Consider the following 23,582-nt stretch of genomic DNA (forward strand, 5'->3'; position numbering starts at 1 on the left):
ACGATGATTTTTCAATTTAGTTGTCGTTTTTAACTGGTTTGTAGAATAAATTCTGTAGGTATACTGATGTCGTTTATATAAACTTCCAACAATACGAATAATTTTTTTTAGTTTTTTTTGTTAAAGTCCGGTTGATAAGGACGTAACAATGGTAATTATAACTCAATAGAATAAGGAAAAATTACAATGGTTAAATAGCATGCAAATTCCGTTATGCTAAAATCAATTTAACTTTTATTAAATCTTTTTTTATATGGTATTTTTAACTTTATAAATGGTAGTAAGCGATTTTTGAATTAACGTGTAGTTACCACTTTTAACTTACACCTTAAAAATATAGCAAAAGACCTTAAACCCTTTGTCTTTTTGTTTAGGGTTCAAGTTTTAATATATGACACAATTATATCAACAAAAAATACATTTATTGTGCATAGAAAATACAGTAATTTAAGATAAGTGTAAGACTGCATGAAGTGCTAGGCTGCAAAAAATGCACCTTAGTTTTAAAAACAGCAACCATTTCATTTAAAACGAGTCAAAATAGAACTTAAATAAAACTATTTTTTCTTATCCCTATTTAAAAACAGTTTCTTTTCATCGGATTCCAATTCAAAATATGAAAGATTTTCAGAACATTCGGGTTCTTCATTACTTGAAGTTGGTAAAAAGGGATCAGTAGAACCACTTTGCATATTATTGTTAGATGCTTCATTTTTAATGCTGTGGTGTTTTTTATCGGAATGTTTTTGAAATGAAGCGGTTTTCTTCGATTTGGGCCGATATGATATTTGTTGATTAAGACTATAGTAAACAAAAAATTAATAATTTTTTTTAACACAACAGAACTAATGTTGCTTTAAAAGTAATTTTTACATAAAATATTTTTAATAAATATTATGTGAGTACCTGTTAGTAATTTCACCACTTAAATTCACAAATCTTAGGTATTCTTCCTTTTGATATACCTAAAATATATATATTTATACTGTTAAACACAAAACCAACAAATAATTAATTGTTTTTTTATAGTTTATATAACTAAGGCCCTTCGACTACTTTGTATTGTCTAATTTAGTAAACAACAACATCAGTATTTAAGCTTTTACCTCAGCACCATAACGTGCATGTAAATACGAGTCAGCTGTTGCTTGCAATTGATTTGAACGGATCGAACGCAAACAACCACTGCTGTGTGATTTTGCATCAAACAAGTGCTGTTTAATACTTTTTCCCATTGGCCGCATTAAAACTTTGTTGACCTTGCTAAGTTTTTCATCTATGTAAACATTTCTCATGTTTAGTAAATGACATTGCAAAAGTATATATGTTTAAATATGTTATTTTAAATTTATACCTATTTCACAAAGCCCATCAACTGTTTTCATTCTAAACAAATAGTTGGGTGCTAAATTGTCAGAATGGGAGTTATCAAAACTGACTAATCTTTCATCGTTTGGTAACAAAAGTTTTGGCTCATAATTAAAGTAACCAGAATTATCAAGTTGCTGGTTAATTTTATTTAACAATTTCTAAAAAAATAATTGCAATTAAAACGACATAATTAGATAAAAGTTTGGTAAAGCATTTAAATAAAGGCTAAGTAGACAGCAACTATACTACAAGCAATTAATTGTTGTAACACAAACTTTATTGATTTTAAAAACTTATTGATTCTCTAAACAGTTACTGAAATTAAAAATGCTAACAATTAACTAAGGTACAAAAATGAACTATTTATTTCAATACTCACTTTTGGAGCTCCTGACCCAGATTTTTGTGTTTGCGCAAAGCGAATATGAACTCGACGATGAATTGCACGTTTTATAAAGAAAACGATTAATACTATTATCTAAAAACAGGTTAAAAAAACAGTAAGTATTAATATGAAATTATATATAGGTAGAGGTTGAGTCTATGTCATTGATTATGGCAAAATTAAAAAAATTTAGGTGATGTACTTTGTTCTATCAGTTGCATGTCGAACATAAAAAACAATTTGTCAACATTTACTTACGATTCCACCATAAATTATTACAAGAAGAAAGTTTATGCCATTCCAGTCAAAACGAAAACCATCTGAAGTTGTAGTAGTAGGTATACCCAGGGTAGTAGTTGAAACTTCTGGGTTTGTACTCTCCATTATTTTTGAGTAATTAACTAACTCAGCCAATTTTATTCATTTTTTAGTTAAAAGAACAAGAAACCACAAGATTTTAGTACCTAATCAAGTTTTAGTACCTGATACAGTATCTGTTGGAACAAATTTAAATAAAAATATATAATTCAAAATAACAGTTGAACATTAAAAATTTAAGTTTTGGTTTTATTATCTATTGCTATAATATTAAATGGTTATTAATATTCAAACTAGGTGACCAATGTTATTTATAAGTATCTGTTCTTATTTTTAAAAGTTTGCAGAAGAGTATTTCTTTTTGCATGGGCCTACACTTATTAGGCCAAAATGTCAATTGGGTATAATGCTACAACCAAGTAACCCTTTGCCACTCCACACAGAGGGCACCAAAGTCAATGTTAAAATTGAATTATCACTTTGTTTCACTAAAACTTTAAGGCTTTTTCCCTGGCTGTGTTTGACGACTTCAGCTATGGAGTTCATATTGGTAAAATTTGTTTTTGTAACAGAACCAAATTTTAAAATCTGATCTCCTGTTTGCAAACCCGCATTATGTGCAGGAGAGTTCTCTGTAACCTCACCAACATGAGCAAAAGATTCAATAGTTTCAGTAACATTGGTTACAGAATCTTGCTCTAAAGTTGATGTACTAGTTTCCATATTATCATTAGTTGATTCCCTAACTTGCTTATGATATTCTACAAGACCTTGTTGTATTTGTTTCATTATTGCTTTATGGTCATTCTGCAAACAGTTGATATTATGTCTTGCAGTTCTAACTTGAAATAAATCAATATCGTTTCTAGGAAATCCGTCAGAGTCAACCAAAGGAGACTTCATACCAACATTTCCTTGAGACGCAAGAATATCAAACCACATACTAATATCCTTTTCTATGGAGTCTTTTTTCTCCATTAGGCTTTTTAAAAATGAAGACATATTTGCAGGTTTAACCAAGCTGGTGTCTGAAAATATTAATTATATTAACTAAGTTTTCCTAACATAAAATAGAAGATAAAAGTAAGTTTAATTAAAGACAACTAGTCATGCTTTTTTGTTTCGTTTGCTTTGCCTCTGAGTGTCTGACTGTCTAAGTTGTGAATAGATTAGTAAAAGGTTAACAGTAAATTAGTTGTCTGCACTTAACATATAACAAAGCCTATCATAGTTGCTTACAACATTATAAGTTCATTAGCTCTTTGCTTATTTCTAAACGGCCCAAAAACCGCAAAATATGTAAGTACGTCTAATACGTACAGTGCAAAACTTACAACATTTTATCCTGCAAAGTGAACATGACTCTTCACCACAAATAACACGGGCCGCTTTTTTATTACTACTGCCAGCTATACCAGTAAAACAATGTTTAAAGTCATGTTAATTACATTTTAATACAGATAAGGTAGTTAAATAATTAAGTATTGCACAACACGTTTTATGTCTGTCCAAAAACTAAAAATATTTTTATTTTAAATTAAGCTTGCCATCCGCCCATGCTGTAATAAGATGCATTGTTGCAACAGAGGTTATCTAAAAGCTTTTGTTTCTATCAAGAAAATAATGTTTAGTATTCATAAGTTTTTATATTTTACCAAAATTTTAATGTTTAAAAATGTCCTAGTTTGTTAATTATCTGCTTTTAATAATAAATTTTTTTTTACTTTAAATATTTTCACAACTTTTGAGTGAATTATCTTATTTTTTTAACATAAATTGTATTTTGTATATGTGTTAGAAATTAATTATTATAGCAAGCTGTTAGGTTAACTACTCAAACTTCCATAGTTCATTTTAGTAATTTGTCACTAAGATGTTAGTTATAATATTAAAAATACCCTACATTTTAGTTTTACTGTGAAATAATTTAAAATTGGGTTATGGAATTTAAGTTTTCTTTTGATGTTTCTAATACTATTGAACCAGAAAATCTTGTACACACAAAAGAAGACCATGATATAAAAATAAAACAGCCAATGGAGAATATTAAAGACAAACATGGAAAATCATTTAAACTTAAGTCAATCATAAGCGACTGGGTTTCAAGTAATATAGAATATTTATACACAATTGAAAGTTTGACTTTCAATAATGAATTTGAACTTAGTTACGTCCAAGGTCAAATTGACATTTGTAACTTTGAACACCAACAGCAGGAATGTGAACAAACACCAACAGAACCATCTGATATTATTCCTAAAGTATATGAAGGGGGACTAAAAATATGGGAATGTTCTATTGACCTTGTGGAATTCTGTTTAGAAAATGATATTAACTTTAAAGGTAAAACTGTATTGGATTTAGGTTGTGGTGTTGGTGTTCCTGGTCTGTGTGCTGCTAAACTGGGTGCCAAACATGTTGTTTTTCAGGATTATAATGACTATGTTATTTTAAAAGCAACAGGGCCATCAGTCCTGATACATGAATGGGAACTACAAAACAAATTAAAGAGTTTCGAAAATAATTTTAGTGTTTCAATTAACAACGTTTTGTCTGATGAGACGTTCATAGTAAATGAAGATAAATATACATTTCTAAGTGGCAGTTGGAACGGAGGATCCAAAATCCTTGATCAGAAATGTGATCTAATATTAACATCTGAAACCATTTATGATTGTAACAATTTCCAAAGCTTATCTGATTTTATGAGAAAAGCGTTGTGTAAAAATGGTGTTGTTTATCTTGCAGCAAAGTCCTTTTATTTTGGGGTGGGAGGTGGAACTGGACTCTTTATGGATTTTATAAATAAACAGGGATATTTTAAAGTCGAAGTTGTTAAAACTATACATGCTCCGTTACAAAGAGAGATTTTAAAATTAGAATTTCAATAACCTGAACCTAAAATTTCACTATTTTTTATGGTCTATGACTGTAACAATTTCCAAAGCTTATCTGATTTTATGAAAAAAGCATTAAGTAAAAATGGTGTTGTTTATCTTGCAGAAAAGTCCTTCTATTTTGGGGTAGGTGGTGGAACTGGACTGTTTATGGATTTTATAAATAACGAGGGACATTTTAAAGTGGAAGTTGTTAAAACCATTCACGCTCCCTTACAAAGAGAGATTTTAAAATTAGAACTTCAATAAACCTGAACCTAAAATTTTACTATTTTTTATGGTCTATTAGAATTGACTATTAAAAATTTACATATTCAGTAAAAATTAAATATTTTAACACCTTGCAAAACGATTTTTTTGTGTTATTTTTATTTTACTTATGTTACAAATATTATTGTAACCAATACAACAATAAGTAAAGTATTAAAAACATTTAACCAGCAAAAAATACTACTAAAAACCAATGAAACAGAACTTGTTATTAACTATAGAAAAAAAATTATATAAATCACTACAGTTTAGAATAATTTTCAAGGTATGCATTTTTAGTTTGGACAATTGTTTTATCGGGCAAATTTACAATCCATCCTGGTGACAAACCATAAAATATTTGTCTTGGGTCCTTTTTCAAGCTTAACATTTCGTAATGTTCATCCTTCGATGTATCAGGCAAAGTATATCCAAATTTTGATGCTAGTTTTATCCTTTCTTCATTAATTTTTGCAGGGTCGCTTAAGTATCCACGTACCTTAGGATCTGTATAATATGTGACTAAGTTTTCAGATGGCAATAATCTTTTCCTAATAGGCTTTCCAAGAGAAAATACTTTAACTGGATCACACATATCCAAAAAGCTGATACGGTCATAGAAGGAAGTGGTAATTACCCCACCACATTTTTCGATGGTGGCTATGGCTAATTCACTTGCAAGCTGAACTTCGATATTAACTTTTGCTTCGAACACGTTTGCACCTTGGTCTACTAAAAACACCCCATAACATGTTAAATCAGTTTTATCGAGATTCAAACCACGAGAATTTGCAATAGCTGTTACATCAATTGGTTTCTTTGGATCTATTCTTCCTAAATCAATAAGTTCTTGTAGTTTCCATAATGAAAATGGTATATATTGTCTTTTTAAATGTGTGTCCTTATTATATCCATACTTTGGAATTAACTTTTGAAATGGTGTATGGACTTCAAAACCAATTCTTGGCTTAATATTAGGTCTTATTCCAATTCTTCGGTTTTTCTTTCCCATTCGACATCTCCTTTCCTTTTGGTGGTAAGGATTTGGTTCCAAGTTTTTTAAATTCAGTCTAGGTAGGCGCTTTAAAACACCACTATACTTTGAAAAACCCATAACCTAAAGTAATAACAACATAACTAAGTGACATTAAATTATCGAATTTTTTTAGTTGCAAAGCTTTGAATAAAATATATTACACAGTTCATTAACAAAGCTTAAATTATTATTAATTATTAACACATAATTTATATCAGAACATACAATAACAATTGATAATAAATTAAAGTTGTCATAATATCACTCACGCAATGTTTAATAAAACTAATATTCATATTAACTTAAATTTGTTCACACAATTAAGACGATAATTTATTAAGTTCGTCTATAAGTTTCTGTTCACTGTCTAGTTTTTCCAATTGATTTTTCTCTAAAGTCTTTCCAGCCTTTTGTTGAGTTTTAAGCTTCTCAATGGCTTGCAACTTTTTCCGCAAGCTTTTAATTGCTTTCTCGTTTTGATTTAACTGAGTAGGATTGTTTGGAACGGTTTTTGCCTCTGGTGCAAGCAAGTATTTTGCCATACTAAGAACATCCTTTTGCTCAGAACTTAAATTAGATTGATTAGAAACCACTGTGCCCTTAGATTTCTTTCCTTCCCTCTTCTTTTTATTTTTCGCCGCCGATTTTGAAAGAGGTGCACTTTCCACAGGCTCATCTTCTTCCTCTTTAAATTTTGTGGCAGAGTAATTTGCATTACCCCGGGCATGTGGTGGAACATAAGATGCAGGTTTCGATGCACTGATGATGCTCTTCATTTTGCTCTGGGAAACTTCCTGAATCTTTGGCACTTTGTAAAAGTCTTCAGGCATGGGTTGCCAGGTGACTTGAAAAATGTCACAAGGACTTTCAAACCGAAATAAAAGACCTTTAGAGTAATGCCACAAACAGTAGCCATTTCCAACACGCAGTCTGGGTGATGTTGTTGCAGTTATGAAATGGATACCATCACTACACCATTCAAAATAGGTAGTATCAGGTGAAGTGTGCTGGGAAACTTGCTTTCTTCGGTCACAATCCCAAATTTCCAATGTTCCTCTTAAGTTGCCAAATCCAGCCAGTGCGAGTAAATTTCCATGTGGATTGTAGTAACATTCATTTTTCGGAGTCTGTCCAAATTCAAACACTTGGTTACCTTTAAGGTTAAATAAAGATGCTTTTGATGGCATAAAACCAAATATTACACAAAAAGTTTTGGAATCAGGAGACCATGCCACATCATAGATAGGACCTTTCTTGGATAAGCTAACAATTGAAGTTTCACCATTGCAAGACATAAAATATAGGGATTGCTCCCCATAATAAGAACTTCCAGTCGTATCAATATCAACAGCTGTCTTTATTAAAATGTCAGTGCCTCGTTTGTTCCAAACTATTTCAATTGAATCTGCTTTAAAAAAGCTCTTATGTGCAAGAACATCGTTTGGAGAGAACTTGGGATGCTCAAACATTCTAACAGAAGAAGGATTTCCCTTTGTGCCCCGCACAAAACAAGCAATTCTATACGGAGGTTTGGTGTTGGGTGAAAGTGAAAATGATTCCAGTTTTTCAATTTGCAGTTTATTTTCTATAACATTGTAGTTGTTGTTGGAGTAAAAGTTTACGCTTCCTCCAAACACTTTAGCACAAATGTTGTCATTACCCTTGAACCATACTGGATGCCAATGATCAAATTTCTTTTGAACGAAACTGTAAAGGCGTTCACCGGTAATTGTATCCCAAACGTTTAGATTTGGAATTGGCTTGGGATTGTCTTTTTGCATGGCAAGTGTTTCCCAAGTGCAAAGTGTTTGTCCATCCGGTGAAAAATACATAGCATAAGTACGGGGCAAGTTCAAAGTGGTTAAAATATTTCGATTTTTTGTCTCCATTATCGAAACTTGATTTTTATCACACCATGCAAGTTTTCTTCCACTCTTATCGAAACAAATGCAGGAACACTGACTCCCAGTGATTTCTTGGGCACTGTTGGTTAAATTATCTGTTCCACTCCATGTTATTAATGAAAGGCCTTGTGAGCTTCGTACACCAACATTAGGAAGCATAATAAATATCAGGTTTTTAGGTAATAATTAACAATGACTGATTAAAGCACTAAGACAACTTTTTGGTTAAAATATGCACTTAAACCAAATACCTTGACGGATAATAATAACATTAAGTGAAATGAGTAAAACAACTCCTGATTTTATGTTTGGAAATTTATTTATTAACCTGTTTATTGTTATCTGTGCTTGGTAAATTAAATAATACGTCATTTATACTTTACACACATAATTTTTGACAAAAGGTAATTTAAAGCCAAAAGTGGGCACTAAACCGTTAATGTGTTAAACGTTAAATAACGAAGTTAAATTTTATTTTAAAATTTTAACTTTTAAGTTAATTTTAAAAATCGTTGTCGGACCTGTTAACTTTCGTTAAATTAAGCCCGTGAATTCAATATTTTACAAGTAAATACATAGTAATACAGGGATATATATGTTTAATATTGCCGTGTATCGGGTTGAAACTCGCAATTTTTAAACGATATAAATAAATACTATCCGGCCACTGTTAATTGGGCATTAAGCCTATGGCAGTTTTGAAAACTTCTGTTAAACTAACTTTCATTTAGGTATAATATCGACTGAGATAAAAACTATCCTTTTTTATATAAAAGTCATTTCTTTGTTTGTTTTAATTAAATTTTAACGTTATACGATAACTTCCGTTAACGGTCAGACGGTTAACATAACTTTCGTACATTTCGCTTAATGTAACGAAAAAACGTTAGCGAAGTTACTGGATTGTGTAACGATTTAACGAAGTTGCTTTTCCAAATAACTGTGCCCACCTATGTTAAAAGCCAAGAATGTTACGTATCAGGTTAAAGGATTCAACCCTACTACATTTAACAACAACATTAAATTATAAATAAAGATTTTAGCGTAAATTAAGAAGCAGATATTAAAATATCGAAGTCGATCCGCGCACGTGACATAAATCTTGTTTTGTAATATAAACAACTGCTAGCTTTATTAATCAAAATTGTCAATACACGTGTATGATTAACTGAGTGGTAGTTATAAACGCAATAATAGAGTGGTGGATATAACTGCAAATTGGTTAATCCATCATGCCAGTTTTATGACACAATGATCAATTTTATTTAAGATCTTTGATTTAACCCTTTAAAAATACTTTTAACTTAGCTAATTAAACTCCTTTAAAACTTAATGTAAGCTCAATCGTTTCCAACAAAATAAAAAATCAACTAACTAAGCAACCTTGTATTTACTAAAGAAAAAGTTAGTAAGTGGAAAGAATTTATGGTCTAACATACCACAAATTATATTTAGGAATTAATCTTTTTTATTTGACACCGATTACTTTTATGCAGTTCGTTAAAAAGAATAAAAAAAATTTTGTTGAATTATCATGAAACCTACAAGCAACACTGAATTTAATTAATACTTGCCAAAATAGCAGCATTTACAAATAAAACAACAAGTGCAATGCTAAAACAGTGGTATTTAGACAAACTTCACAATGGCACATATAGGGGTTTGGTGGGTGAGCCTACAACAATTAATTAAATGTCAATGTCAATCTCTTCTTCAGATGCGACTTCTAGTTTTAGTTTTTGTTCCTTAAGAAACAAACCACTTTTTTGTTCTTTCTTATGTTGTCGATTTTCTTTTCTCTGGCGCTGTTTTAACCACTTGGCAAACCGACGTGCTTGACGCTGGTCTTTCTAAGAATATAAAAAATAAATATTTTAAACTCTTAATAACTACAAAAATTGGATTTTTTGATTTAAAAATTCCTAGTCAAAACTACTCCAGTTTAATATGTTGTTTCTTTTAATAAACTTACCCTTTGTTTTTCTTTTTGAGCATCTGCAGTACTTTTTGCTATGTTGCCATCACTGTTGCTTCTTCTTAAAACGCCTCCACCTTCCATAGCTTGAGAATCGGTTGTAAGTGTGCAATCCCTCAGATGGTTTCCCATGTAACCCAATACTCTGGCCAGCTTATGGCTGTCAATATCGTCAATAGACATAGAAAATGGGACACAATTTTTCTTGTTGGCACCAATTATTTGGATTATATCCATTTGCTCCTAAATATAACAAGGTTAGGGTTTTTGTTTTTATTAAAAAAAATAATATAAATTTTGATTTCTAACCTGTAGTCCCATTGTAGTACTTATATTTTGAGTCAGCTGTTCAATAAAACCAAGTCGTTCATCTTTTGTCATAATATTCCAGTCCTTAACACAAGGTGGTTGAGAATTTTTAACAGAATATTGGGGAATATCTGTTGGCATGGGAAACTTGTGCAAAATAGGTATAACAGGAGCACTTAGTTGTTTTTCTGTTTGTACGATTTTTGGTTTAGGTTTTTTTAAGTTAGACTCATTCGGACATGGGCGTACCATTAATTTTCCTTCCCCAATAGAGTCCACTTGCATTTGTAGAGACTGAAGTGGGTTCAATGTCGGATAGATTGAATCGTACTGACTGTTGACTAGATCATTTGGCCCAGAGTGTATTAAATTATTACTAACAGAGCTCGGATAGGTGCTTAAATTAAGAGTGAACTTCAGAGCAGCTGGTTTGGAAAATGTGTTGTTCAAAGTGGCGTTGTTGTTAGGTAAACAAGATGTATTTTCTGCTTTTCTAGGTAAAATGTGATGATCAGTATTGGCAGAATAAGAAATTTCCTCATTTTTTTGAGAATTCGATTTTACAGTGTTCGGATGAGATAGCTCAGATGTACCGGAAGATGATTTTACAAAAAACTGATCAATTGACATATCATCTTGCTCTTCTTGTTTTAATTTTCTGGCAATTCTTTTCTTATCAGAATTTATTAATAGTTCATGGGGTTTGTTGAATTTACTTTGGTAATTCGGAGATGAAGAAATGATCATATCATTTTGTGCGGTGTCCGAACCACCCTGTTGTAACACATCATTGATAAAATTGTCAGCATTTCTGTCTTTTAAATTGGCATTCACACCCACTTCTATTTGACGACGAATTACTTCTGTTAGGTCTGATACGTTGTATCCAATAGAAGGCAAAACCTACAATGATAAATTTTGGTATTAACTACTATATGCATATATTTAAAGTAAAACAGTATTAATAAGCATAAAAGTATATAAACCGAAAATTCTCCAAACAATACGGTATATAAATACTTAATAGGTAACTTACAGTGTCATTTGTAACAGTAGACAAATCTTTGCTATTTGAGCTGGGTGTTCTAATATGTCTCTTTTTTAACCTAAACATTCCAAAAAAGTATTAGTTTAAACAACAATCAATATTGAATGTTAGACATAGACTATAGTTTTTTTCAAATAGCTGATTTAATTACTTGTTTCTATCGGTAGCAGCCGAACAACTTGGCCCAATGTCAGAGTGGGCATCACAATTTGAAATGTCACTTTGAGGAACATTGCAATCGAAATCAAGCTCACTGATTGAATCAGGCCAGTCTTCATTGGGAAATGGAGTTCTATAAAATTAAATCAATTTTTAAATTAAATAAAATACTGTGACTTCTACACACTAAGAAGCATTCTCTTATACTTTAAACTTAGTTAAAAAAAACAGTACCATAGATTTTGGCATAAGAGCCATTGCAAACATAACTTTTTTTTTTTTTTTAAAACTTGTTATTTACATACAAATTGAATTTTATTATTTGTTTATATTATACCTGCAATTAATGCTTCCTTCCTCTAAAAGACTGAAAATGTTTGTGGAAAATCCTGAGTCGCCCTCAAACATTCCGTAAGAGTCAGAAAACAACGAGTCGCCATCAAAGTATGATGAGTCGTCTGTCATGCTGAAAAATGCCAAGTCAGCAGAATCAATGTCCGAACTTGCTATAGAAGCACAACCAGAAGTAGGACTAGAATGATGTTGACCTTAAAATAATACAAAAAAATAAATGAACAACATAATTCACATTAATTCAATATCAAAAATGCTTTTTACCAAATTTGCAGTTAATTTTTAAAACTAAGTTTTTACTTTCAATATAAAACACTGCATATATAATAGAAGTCACCTGTGGTAAAAGAGAGACGTTGTTGAACTCGGTCTCTTAAAGGATGTCTGTGATAATCTGGAATCGAACTTGAATCCCAATTTCTTCGAGATTCTAAAAATAAAGGATCGAAAAAAAATAAGTAAAAAATATATTTTGGATAAACAAAATTATTAAAATAATACATATCTATGAAAAAATTTTTTTTAAAGCACAAAATGGAAAGTCATTTCTTTATTTTTTTTAAATTCACTTTATTTTACCTGACATATTAATATTACAAAGACTGCCAGCTGTTTTTTGTGAGGCTGCTATCTGATTGTTGTAGCAGCCAGTTTCATATCCTTCATCCCAAGGAAATTGGCTATTTTGAGCCCATGGTGATAAAGCAGTGGTGTTAATAAGATTTAAGGTGCTTGTTATACTAGCTATAATTTAATAAAATTAGTCAAATACTAGAAAGGTAGAGTACTCAGGATATTTAAAAAAAATGTTTCGTGAAGAAATACAATTATATTTACTCTACTGCCTTAGAAATTATTAAATTGTTCAGTTTAATTAAAGGCTTACAACTTTAAAGGCTTTTTAGATTTTATCGCTTTCCATTTACTTTCATTATCAATCATTGCTATCATAGACACAACCATGTCTATTACCACAGGGCATACACGTTTTATTGTATTAAAAAAAATTAATGAGCTTACTAAGACAACCTTATTTAGATATAAAATAACTTATATGCTAATTATAAAAAATACACATAAATAACACATTTCAACTAAAGGTATTGTGGCAATACATAAAATGTTGGCAGTGTGATAATGCCTGTTGTCTAAAAAACAGTAAAACAAAAAATTTATAAAGACCTTGTGTGTCTCTTGAATTAAAAGAATAAGTGGAATTGGGTTGGGTTCTTCGGATGGCTAAGTTTCTTTCCCGCCTCATTCTGGCAGCAACAGAACCATGACCAACACTATTATCATCCCAACTTCCACCCTGAAAATAAAATAAAATTATTAACACTGATTATAACAAAATACACATAAATTTTTAAAGTAAAAACTTTTACGAAGGATTTAAATGTAAAAACTAGAAACAAAAAATTAGAAACTAGATATATATGGGCAATTCTTCGGTAACGGAATTACAATTACTGTGGTTTACAAACTTATAATTAATTTTTTTAATATAATTGAAATCGTTTTTTAAGTTAAAACAACCCATATATTGCCATTTTAAATTTTTATAAGCATAGAAGTCCAGTTCGAACTTCTATGCTTCTTAAAAATTGAAAAATGTTTGGTAACGGAATTACGCCAATAAATTAGATATAAAAAGTTGGGTAATACTTAATCCCAATTCGTCTGAATTTTATAAAAATTAACTTAAATTAAACATGTGTAAATAATTGTCCTTATTGAAAGCAACAAAAAGATACCAAATTTTTTTAGTTGGGGTTTAAAAAATATTTATTTATTGACAAATTAACTTAAAAAAACCTGGTAACGGAATTACACTTTAAGTAACAGAAGGACACTGTCTAATTTTGGCATGTAACTTTAGTCTTAAATTTACTCAATTTCAGATAAAATTAAAAAAATTAGTTTTAGGTACTGTTAAAATAAGAAACAAACCTAACTAAAAATTTTTTTTTTAAATCTTGGTAACGGAATTACAAAACTAAAAACTACTAGGTTTTTTTTTAAATAAACTCTTAAACAGAAACAAACAAACCAAATTTTATAATTCCTAACTACTATTTTAACAAAAACTACAAACATAACTCCAAAAATAAAATTAACAAACAAACATAACATGTTTAAAATTCTAAATCGCTAAACTCTAAATTAGTAATAAAATTGATGTCGCAGAAACAATTTGTTACACCTAAATAAATGGATAATTATGCAAAAACAATAAGTCTAGTGGGTAAAATAGCTTATAATATTGTTTGAATATGCCAAATATCAGTTAAAAATCAACTTGTTTACTATGAATATTTTTATTTAATTTTATTTAGTAATATATTTACCCGTAAAACTAATTTATAAATTTCAAAACTACCTTCTCACAAAATTAAAAAAAATGGATATTATATTACAATGCCATTTCATTTTTTTACTTATAAAAATAATTATATTATTTTAAATCACTTAAACCAGGCAGAATAAGCATTTCTACAAAATCTCTGATGTTGTAATTCCGTTACCCGTAATTCCGTTACCCGTAATTCCGTTACCATTATTGTAGATAAAATTAATAAGGAACATTAAAGTTTAGTTTTTATTTATAGTACTTAACAACTAAAATCAGAGAATTAAAAATATTAAAAGTTGTATTTGATTAAATTTCAAGTTATAAAACTTTTTATGTAAATTCGGTAACGGAATTACCTATATTCTTACAAGTTAAAAACTTAAAAATTGCTGATTTTTAAATTGTAATATAGAATTTGTTGTTTAACTTATGTTAAGCATATGTTTAAACTTCTTATACAACACATTACAAATCTGTTGTAATCTGTTTTGTAACTTTTATATTAACTTAAAATTATTGCTTAAAATAGCCATAAAAGTGCAAAAAAATTTGTACATTTTAAATTTAAAAAAAAAATCACTTATAAAAAATTATTTGCCTAAATTCTTTTAAATTTAAACTTTAAATATCAAAACCAAAGAAACAGGTAAGTTAATTAAACAAATAATTTAAGTTAATTTTTTTTAAAAAAACACTTTCCCAATGAGAATTGCCCATAAATATATGGAAGTTAAAAAAATTGTCAAGAGAACATTTATATTACAAGAAAGGCAAATTTACAAAGCTTAACACAGGCTTTAAAATGAACTTTACATAATAAGTAAATTTACTTATGAACGTTTTGTTTTTGCAAAGTAGTTAATTATTTATACAATCTGATTAAATATGACTTAAGAACTTTAAAAATGCAACATACTGCAATAGGGCCTCTACGAATTCGGGAGTTTAATGAATTATATTCTTTACAGCTTCCGGACCCAAGTAAAGTATTAGCATCATGAGAAGAAGAAGTGTTTGTTCTTTTTCTAGACATCAGGGAACCTTAATGAACAATTTTTTTTATTATAGTGCACTAGGACCAACAAACCTAAATCAAAAAGATAAAAACAAAAAATATATTTTTAAACATTTTTAATTACTAAATTATTATATAGAAACATTTAGATCTACAAACGTTTTAAAAACAATTACCTGTGCTTGTCCTTCTCATATTAAAAGACATATTAGGTGCAAATTAAAGGCTATTTATTGAACAGTCCATTTATCAAATTACTCATTCCTATTTAGATTTTGTTTATTAATGTTACATTTCATTACATATTCCTACTGAACAAAATACAGCAGGTTATATATAAATAAGTAATTATAGAAAACAAAAAACAGAATTTTTTTTTTTGAGTTAAATGATATTGATTTATTGATTATGCAGCCACATTTATTGTGACCAGGTTTCTTATAATAGAATAATTCTATGAATAGGCTACACAATTTAAAAATTTAGTGTCTTACTAAAAATCAATTTTTACTAACTATTTTTATTGTAAATAACCTACAATTTTGCTTTTTAACCCTTTTATACCATATTTTTTGTTAAATGTATGATTTCAATGTCTTTTTAAAAGCAACTTCTTAGCTTTTACGCAACAGCATTTTTATATAATTATTACCCAAATATTAAACTAAAAATTTTGAGCAAATATAATTACCAAATCTTATATTTTAAAATTATGTAATACACAGCTAAATTTACTAAACAATGAAACTTTTATTACCCTAATTTACTTCCTAAAATAAAATGTAAACACCAACCACTGTAAAGTATTTAAACTATTATGTAACAAACCTATATTAAAAGTCAAATACAATTTAAAGTTAATTTATCAACACAAAAAAGTTTTTATAAAATAGTTAGATATGCTACAACATTAGGTATTAATATTAAACATACATGTATAAAGCCCTATTACATACAGACATATGCTAATTCTAGATTATTAGTATAAGTTTGGGTTAGTTAACACCTCAAGTTGATTATTATCACTTTGTAATCTGCAGATTTGTGCAGTGTCACAAAAATGTTATATGAGCTTTTTTTTTGAACAATACTAAAGTGCGGGATGCGGGATAGTGCGGGACCGTATGTAAACATTAACAAAAATTCGCGCAATGCGGGACGGAACAGAATTTTTGTACTTTTCTGCGGGATGATTGCTGTTTTTATCTAAAGGGCTAAGAGGTGATGTGGGATTGACTTTAAAGGTTAAAAAATGATGCGAAATTGAATATATAGCACAATGGAAGATTAGAGGAGGGTATAAAAAGGGCGTCCTTTTCCGCATTCAGCGTTTTTTTGTTAACGTTTACATATGGCCTTGGTATTTCCCGCACCCCGCAACTTTCCGCATCCCGTATTTTAGTACTACTCATTTTTTTTAAACAAATGTAAATAAATAAAAAATTATATATATACTTATTTTATTACTGGGACGTTGTACAACAAACATAGACATCTGATCTATCATAATTTTTTTAATACTAGGCTGTTAGTTAAGAATTAAAGTAGCAAAAAACACCTATAAACAGATAAACGCATGTCGCTTCAGGGCTTGCAAATTGTGTTTCACTATCGTTTAATAAAAAACAAACTAAAGTTAGAAAACATAAATAAGATTTACTAACTTTGATTAGCCTATTAGCACATTTTAGCTTTTGTTTAAAACCTTTTGGTGTGTTTTCTCTTTAAAAGATATCACAAACGCTTACCAAAACGCGCGAATGCCTCAAACTATGCAGGTTTAGTCAAAAAATTTACTCTTATAGCAACAGAAGTTTTACCACAAAATGCATCTATTTTTTAACTCCTACTTTTTAATTTAATAAATTTTTAGTGTTAAATATAAAGTTAGTTTAATTAAAAATAAAAAATAAAGATATCAAATTAGATATTTTTTGTTAATACATATTTAAAAAATAAATTAATTACACTTACCCCCTACACCATACTGATAACTACTGCATGATAAGACATTTTCTTGCATTTTAAGGCAAGAAAAAACCAGAAAAAGTTATTCATTTAGTAATTTATGTAATAAAATGGCTCCAATTTGTAAAAACGTGTATATTTTCATGTTTACAAACATTCAACTTTATGAGCATTAAACTTTGGACTCCTTACATTTTTTTGTGGTTTCATTTTCTTTCCATCATTTTACGTATATACAATTTAAATTTTGCAAAACACATGTTCGGTTTACGTCACAATCACAAGTAAAAAGTTTGAATCAATTAACCATACAGCGTGCTGTCGTTATGTTCCAGCCATGCAAGATACGTATAGTTTTGTGTGCAAACTTATAGTCAAATAAACAAATAGATATAATGCATATTAATAGTTTAACTGACTGACTAAGAAAATTAATACAATGCTAAGTTTTAATAATCAGTTAATGGCTAAATAAACCCTGAAACACCCTTAGTCTGTTAGTCCTTGTAAAAAATATTTAAATTTTTCATGTGCTAGGGCTTGCTTTTTAATGTGAAGATAATTTTTAAAATGGAAAATAATAAATAACTATATTTTGCAGTCATTTATTCACTTTATTATTTGTGATTTAAAATTTAGTAGAAATCTACAGCAATAAAAATCAGCTTTTTAGAAAAACTAAATAAAGGGTTAATAATACAACCCATTTGCTTACCTAACCCCCAAAATGACCTCTGTATTTTTATTGCTGTATGTAAACTTTTATTAGAGATCCACTTTTTGTTTTTGCGAATTTCACCTTTTGAATATTTTTTTAATAGATGGACACAAGTGTTGAATTAAATGATGAAACTCTTTGCACAGATTTTAGTCAGTTTATGGTATGTAAAAAATCTAAAGTCCCCTAAAATTTTTAATTTACAAACAGTTGTATATGAAACTAAACTGTATATACATGTTATTTAATATTAAAATCTTATTAAAAAAACTATATGTTTACAGGAAAAGTTAAAGGAACATAGAATAATTGATGATCGCATAATTTACAAACTTAATACAACTATTCCCACAAAATCTTTTTCTTCAAATATAAATATTGCTGCAGAATGTAAAAGTCTCTATGATATGGTAAGTTGCATTAATTTAATTGTTTATTAAAGTGAATAAAATTTGTTAGAGAATTCAATTAATAAGAAGATTTTTAGATAATAAAAGCACATGATAGCAGGACCAATGCCATAAAAAATTGTATATCAATTCAATCTGAAAAAACAAAAAAATTAATTTCTCAAAAGGAAAAAGAACCAGAAGACTTTAAAATTTTTAAAAATCTTAGGAAAGAACAAACAAATGTAAGTTAGAAATAAAGTCATATTGAAAATTTTTAAACACTAAACTATTTATAAATATTGTTCTAGCATGCTAATAATTTTTTGTTTAAATAATAAGTTTTAAATAAAATTATGACTAATAGCAAATAATGTTTTTTTTTTTAATTTAACATTTTTTAGCTACGACTGTACCAACAGGAACTAAATATTGAAGAAATTGTCCAAGAAAGAGCAAAACAGGCTTTTTATGATAAATGTAGAAATTATTATAAACCTTAAACCTTTATGTTTTGTCTTTTTTAAAAAATAATGTTAGGTTTAATTTGTTTTAAAAGTTGCAATTAGGCTAATATTTACAAAATTGTATTATTTTTTTTATTGTTTTATATACTAAACAAATTCCACCAATTTGTTAATTTATTGTGCATTGTCCACAATTGTATATGCTGCTGGACTTTCAAATTATTATTAAATTTTTTGCATAAAAATCAAGTATATTGTATTTGTAAATAAATTTAGCCAGAAATAGTTTCAATTTATATTAGTAGAAACATTTTTATGGTTGTGGTATAGCAAAGACGTAATCCAACTAACACAACTTCTTTTTTTAATGAAAAGAAAGCACCTAGTTTTAAAAAAAGAAGTTAAAATAAGTTTATTACAAAATGATAAGGTTCGAAAAGGTCAAAATATAGCAGTGTAGGTAAAACTATAGAATAACACTATTTATTTTTGTTTTTCATGACGTACAAAAGCCCGGGGCGACCTGTTATGGAGACATCTTCATTGCGTGATTTTAAAATATTACTACCAAAAAAACAGAAATATCAGCTTTTAAAGTAAACGTGGTTCAAGTTAAAATAGGTTTGTTTTTTTTAATCATGATTTTCTTAAAAAATTCCCTTTCGGTTATAGCGAAAGGTTGGTGTGAGTTTTGGCATATTTTAAGGTAAACGAGAACGTGTTAGTTGACATCTCTGCGTGATAACCAAAAGTTGTATAATTTAAAAAATTAAAGTTGTCCCAATAGGTAGCCAGCCGATGGTTTAGTCAGTAAACCATTAAAAACGTTAAACAGTTCGTTTTTTCAAATATTTAATAATTTTTTTAATACACGCTTTGTTTAGATTATTTTTTTCTATCTAACCAAAATTGCGGTTGTAATTAAGTGGGTTTTATGATTTTTGTAGGCTTTTTCTTTAACTTTTATTTGTTATGTTAAGGTCAGTTTGTTTGTGAACTTGATTGCTCCTATGATGCGGATAGATAGTTTGTTATTAACGTTTTTGATTCTAAATGGATTTTTAAGTTGCTTAATTGAATCCACAGTCATAAAATTAAATAACCTCAACACGGAAGTGCGCAGTGGGTATGTTGTTGTTTGATTTTATTTTTAAACAAATATATAAACCAAAACCCTTTTAATATAACTTAACTTTACTACTTAAATTTTCTTAAGACATCGACAAAAACGCCAAGTAAACAACATTTGCACAGTTCCTGAAGAATATTCTTGTTCCACTACGATCCAAGAGCCTTACACGGAATTATGTTTTAATTTTCTTTTAGGTTTATCATATCCATGTCAACGGTAAGTGTATTAAATGCATCCACAGTGTTACAAATTAATGTTGTTGTATTAAATAGCAACATTTCACATAATAGTTTTAGGTAAATAAACATTTTAAAACTCATTACGAAACAGAACACGAGATCGTATTGTAGAATCCACCTGTACGCGAGATATTGAAGTATGCTGCAGTGGATATAGAAGAATTAATGAAAATTGTGTTTTTGAAACAGGTTAGCCTTAATTTTTAACTAATTTTACATCGTTATAAGTCTGAAATTTTGTTATTTAAGTGACAGACAACCAACAGCCTATGGATGCATGTAACGGATCGCCTCACATTATCTCTTCCGGTAAGGGAGAAATTAGATCAACTAACTATCCTTCTTTTTACCCTCCCAGTCACAATTGTAAATGGGAGTTTCATAGTTTTCCGGGTAAGCGGATAAACATCCAAGTAACAACGCTTCAATTACAAAGTGCAAGGTATAGTTTGTTAAAAAATTGTTACGATTTTCTAAAAAATTGTTACGAAATTGTAATTTGAATAGGCCTACTAAAATATTTTATAAGATTTTGAAAATATTTCTTTCAATTACTAAATTTATAAAAATATTATATAAAATAACAACCATGGCTTAAATAGAAAGACAATGTCGAATTTTTTTTTTTTTTTAAATTAAAACTTTTCTGTTTTTTGTAGTTTTGGTTGTTTACCCATATGTAAATTTTCATGTGCCAACGATGTTTTAAACATAACTGACGGAGTTGGAAACAGACAATGGGAGCTTTGCGGAACGGAGGTTGATCTACCAATTTATACAACAACAAATAGCCCGGTTGTGATGCAATTTAAGTCCGATTGGATAACACAGGATAAGGGTTTTGTTATAGAGTATGATATTGAAGACCCCCCTATAACAACTACTACGACGACAGAAGTCATTTCTACGATTTCATCAATTACAAATTCAACTACAACAACAACAACAACAACAACAAATGCAATTTTAAATACAACAGTTCTTATAGATGGAAGAGGTTAGTAAAAACAAAGTAGTTTATGAATCTTAACTATAGTTTATACTTCCAGCAAAGAAATCCCCTTTATTTTTACCAGGGCATATATTTTGCATCGGTATTCGTATACTAAGCCAGTGTGCATCATCGTGCCAACCATCTTGTGTAAATGGAGAGATAATTGAGCAGAAAAACTGCGTTGAAGGTACATGTAGACCAGCGTGCGTTTGCCCACCAGAAAAACCGATTACGTTTCAGGACAGCTGCTTAACGCATAGCGAATGCACTGCCTTGTATGGTATGTAAAAATTTAAAAACTTAACAGTTTTTGAACTGTAATTATTTACACTATTCATATAACACAAGATTTTGTTTTAGTGCCCCCAAAGTGTTCCAGCAAAACTGTTTTCACTGAATGCATGCCACGGCCGGAGTGTGTTAAAACCTGTTTTAACCGAAATTCTCTTCCTGCTTATTGCGACCAACCTGACAGTGGTGCCTGCGTGAGTGGGTGTGTGTGTCCGCAGATTGTTCCATATCTTATTGATACCAACTGTGTCCCAGAACAACTATGCATTCTTTTATTCCCAAGTACATCGAACTTGTATATCATTATATGAATTCAGTAATATTAAATTAGCGTAAAAAACGCAAAACTTAATAATAAAACGCAAAACTTAATAATAATATTATTTATAGTTAAATTGTATTGACGTATTTTTAACCTTAGGTTTTAATTGTTTTTGTTAGATCCAGCACCAGTAATAACAGCACCGCCGATGATAACATGCGGAAAACAATTTTATAAACCACAGTTGCGAATTGTAGGTAAGGTATTGGATTACAAACAATTTAAAATTTTTAAAATTGTATTAAAGAACTCATTTTCAGGGTAAAAACAGTAAATAAAAGTATATCCATTAAAAAGATGCAAAAATATTCTCTATTAATTAAAAGGTGGTGAAACGGCGAATATGGGGTCGTGGCCTTGGGCAGTTCAACTTCACAAAGGATTTAGTGAACCTCGTATATATCAATGTGGTGGCACGTTGATATGCTCAAGATGGGTTTTAACCGCCGCACATTGCTTTTTAAATCGAGAAACTCAATCTGTAGAGTAAGTACAACTTTATGCAAGCTCATTACATTTTTATATAAAACGTATCAAATGAGAGAAGCATTTATAAAACTATCTCTCAAGTAATAGTTTATGCTGCATTTCTGAATTTTTTCTCAAATTACAGTAGCCAAAGAACAAGATTATATAGAGTTCGAATTGGAAAGCATGAACGAGCTAATGTTGTTAACGATCGTGCTATTGTAAGAACATTATTTAATTTTTGAACCAAAATGTTCTTTTATGAATTAAATTAAAAACAGTATTTTGCATAGGAAATGATACCCGAACGTATTTTCGTACATTTATCCTATGACACGCGTACACAAGAAAACGACATAGGTTTAATACGTTTACCACAAGCAGTTACCATGTCGAATAATATTCGTCCAGCTTGTGTACCGGATTTTTTTCAACGAAATCCTTATGGTCCAAATTGGGGACCACACATTGCTGAATTTTGCCACGTTGTTGGCTGGGGTTCGACTAACGGTAAGATGTAGCCTATGATATTTGCACAAGTTATCTGTATCATGAAATCTGTATAAGACCATCTACTGCAGGCTTATTATACCTCATTTATGTTTTATGAAATTAATTTATTTATATACAACAGGAATTGGACCTTCGAACGAGTATCTGAAACAAGTCAAATTAGAGATTAGATCAAGACACTGGTGTAACCAAATCTATCAAGACTTTGATTCATCGGGAATGATTTGCGCTGGTGGTAAACGTAACGAGGACACGTGCTCGGTAAATGATACCCTTTTGTCGTATTGGTTTTCAAAACAAACTCACTTTTAAGCAAAAACTTGTTTAATTTATAGGGAGATAGCGGTGGCCCGTTGTTATGTAAGCATGGAGATCGCTGGTATGTAGATGGGATTACCAGTTATGGTCTTCAGTGCGGGGCACATGATATGCCAGGAGTTTACACAAGGGTTACAGCATACACTAATTGGATAAAAGATATTACAGGACAGGAATGCGGGCATCCCGATACACAATTTGTTAATGGAAACGTCGATCCATAACCTTAAAAATAAATAAATTAAACACTAGATAAATTGTTTGCTGATTTGGGGATTCGGCGTGGCCTAACAGTTAGCTTATATCCTAAAAGTACTACATAATAAATAATAGAATAATTAACTACAGTAAAAAATATTGGAAATGCTAATTTATCATTACTTAAAACAT

At 29.6% G+C, this 23,582-nt stretch overlaps 8 protein-coding genes across 8 annotated transcripts; 3 read left to right on the forward strand and 5 right to left on the reverse strand.

The window, feature by feature from the left end:
* Positions 1-423: 423 nt before the first annotated feature.
* On the reverse strand, positions 424-2,149 carry LOC145755805 (lipid transport auxiliary protein 1-like). The gene is made up of 6 exons (XM_082572052.1): positions 2,015-2,149; positions 1,751-1,849; positions 1,355-1,529; positions 1,107-1,276; positions 907-965; positions 424-801 (listed from the first exon to the last, which is right to left on the reverse strand). Exons 1-6 carry the CDS (start codon positions 2,138-2,140, stop codon positions 558-560), a joined length of 873 nt encoding a protein of 290 aa, XP_082428178.1. The 5' UTR covers positions 2,141-2,149; the 3' UTR covers positions 424-557.
* Positions 2,150-2,249: 100 nt separating this feature from the next.
* Positions 2,250-3,144, reverse strand: LOC145755815 (26S proteasome non-ATPase regulatory subunit 9-like). The gene has a single exon (XM_082572062.1). The coding sequence runs from the start codon at positions 3,074-3,076 to the stop codon at positions 2,468-2,470; it is 609 nt and encodes a 202-aa protein (XP_082428188.1). The 5' UTR covers positions 3,077-3,144; the 3' UTR covers positions 2,250-2,467.
* Positions 3,145-4,014: 870 nt separating this feature from the next.
* On the forward strand, positions 4,015-5,381 carry LOC145740724 (histidine protein methyltransferase 1 homolog). Its single transcript, XM_082558554.1, has one exon. The coding sequence runs from the start codon at positions 4,015-4,017 to the stop codon at positions 4,963-4,965; it is 951 nt and encodes a 316-aa protein (XP_082414680.1). The 3' UTR covers positions 4,966-5,381.
* LOC145740725 (large ribosomal subunit protein uL15m-like) lies at positions 5,332-6,338 on the reverse strand. Its single transcript, XM_082558555.1, has one exon. It carries the CDS (start codon positions 6,332-6,334, stop codon positions 5,483-5,485), a length of 852 nt encoding a protein of 283 aa, XP_082414681.1. The 5' UTR covers positions 6,335-6,338; the 3' UTR covers positions 5,332-5,482.
* Positions 6,338-8,403, reverse strand: LOC145740723 (eukaryotic translation initiation factor 2A-like). The gene has a single exon (XM_082558553.1). The coding sequence runs from the start codon at positions 8,317-8,319 to the stop codon at positions 6,577-6,579; it is 1,743 nt and encodes a 580-aa protein (XP_082414679.1). The 5' UTR covers positions 8,320-8,403; the 3' UTR covers positions 6,338-6,576.
* Positions 8,404-9,592: 1,189 nt separating this feature from the next.
* LOC145756717 (uncharacterized) lies at positions 9,593-15,686 on the reverse strand. Its single transcript, XM_082572389.1, has 11 exons — positions 15,550-15,686; positions 15,275-15,399; positions 13,188-13,317; positions 12,585-12,749; positions 12,343-12,435; positions 11,989-12,199; positions 11,644-11,784; positions 11,481-11,550; positions 10,445-11,347; positions 10,133-10,378; positions 9,593-10,010 (listed from the first exon to the last, which is right to left on the reverse strand). Exons 1-11 carry the CDS (start codon positions 15,578-15,580, stop codon positions 9,849-9,851), a joined length of 2,277 nt encoding a protein of 758 aa, XP_082428515.1. The 5' UTR covers positions 15,581-15,686; the 3' UTR covers positions 9,593-9,848.
* Positions 15,687-17,654: 1,968 nt separating this feature from the next.
* Positions 17,655-19,166, forward strand: LOC145762838 (protein MIX23-like). Its single transcript, XM_082574712.1, has 4 exons — positions 17,655-18,222; positions 18,344-18,469; positions 18,547-18,693; positions 18,853-19,166. The coding sequence occupies exons 1-4, from the start codon at positions 18,163-18,165 to the stop codon at positions 18,949-18,951; spliced, it is 432 nt and encodes a 143-aa protein (XP_082430838.1). The 5' UTR covers positions 17,655-18,162; the 3' UTR covers positions 18,952-19,166.
* A 171-nt stretch (positions 19,167-19,337) lies between these two features.
* LOC145763683 (uncharacterized) lies at positions 19,338-23,429 on the forward strand. Its single transcript, XM_082575191.1, has 14 exons — positions 19,338-19,355; positions 19,896-20,041; positions 20,132-20,263; positions 20,378-20,475; positions 20,536-20,728; positions 20,946-21,283; positions 21,363-21,560; positions 21,641-21,853; positions 22,013-22,090; positions 22,220-22,379; positions 22,507-22,582; positions 22,655-22,871; positions 22,996-23,135; positions 23,210-23,429. Exons 1-14 carry the CDS (start codon positions 19,338-19,340, stop codon positions 23,414-23,416), a joined length of 2,214 nt encoding a protein of 737 aa, XP_082431317.1. The 3' UTR covers positions 23,417-23,429.
* The last annotated feature ends 153 nt before the right edge of the window (positions 23,430-23,582 follow it).

The sequence above is a fragment of the Corella eumyota genome, chromosome 1 (genome assembly GCF_963082875.1).
Source record: "Corella eumyota chromosome 1, kaCorEumy4.1, whole genome shotgun sequence".
Classification (NCBI taxonomy): domain Eukaryota; kingdom Metazoa; phylum Chordata; class Ascidiacea; order Phlebobranchia; family Corellidae; genus Corella; species Corella eumyota.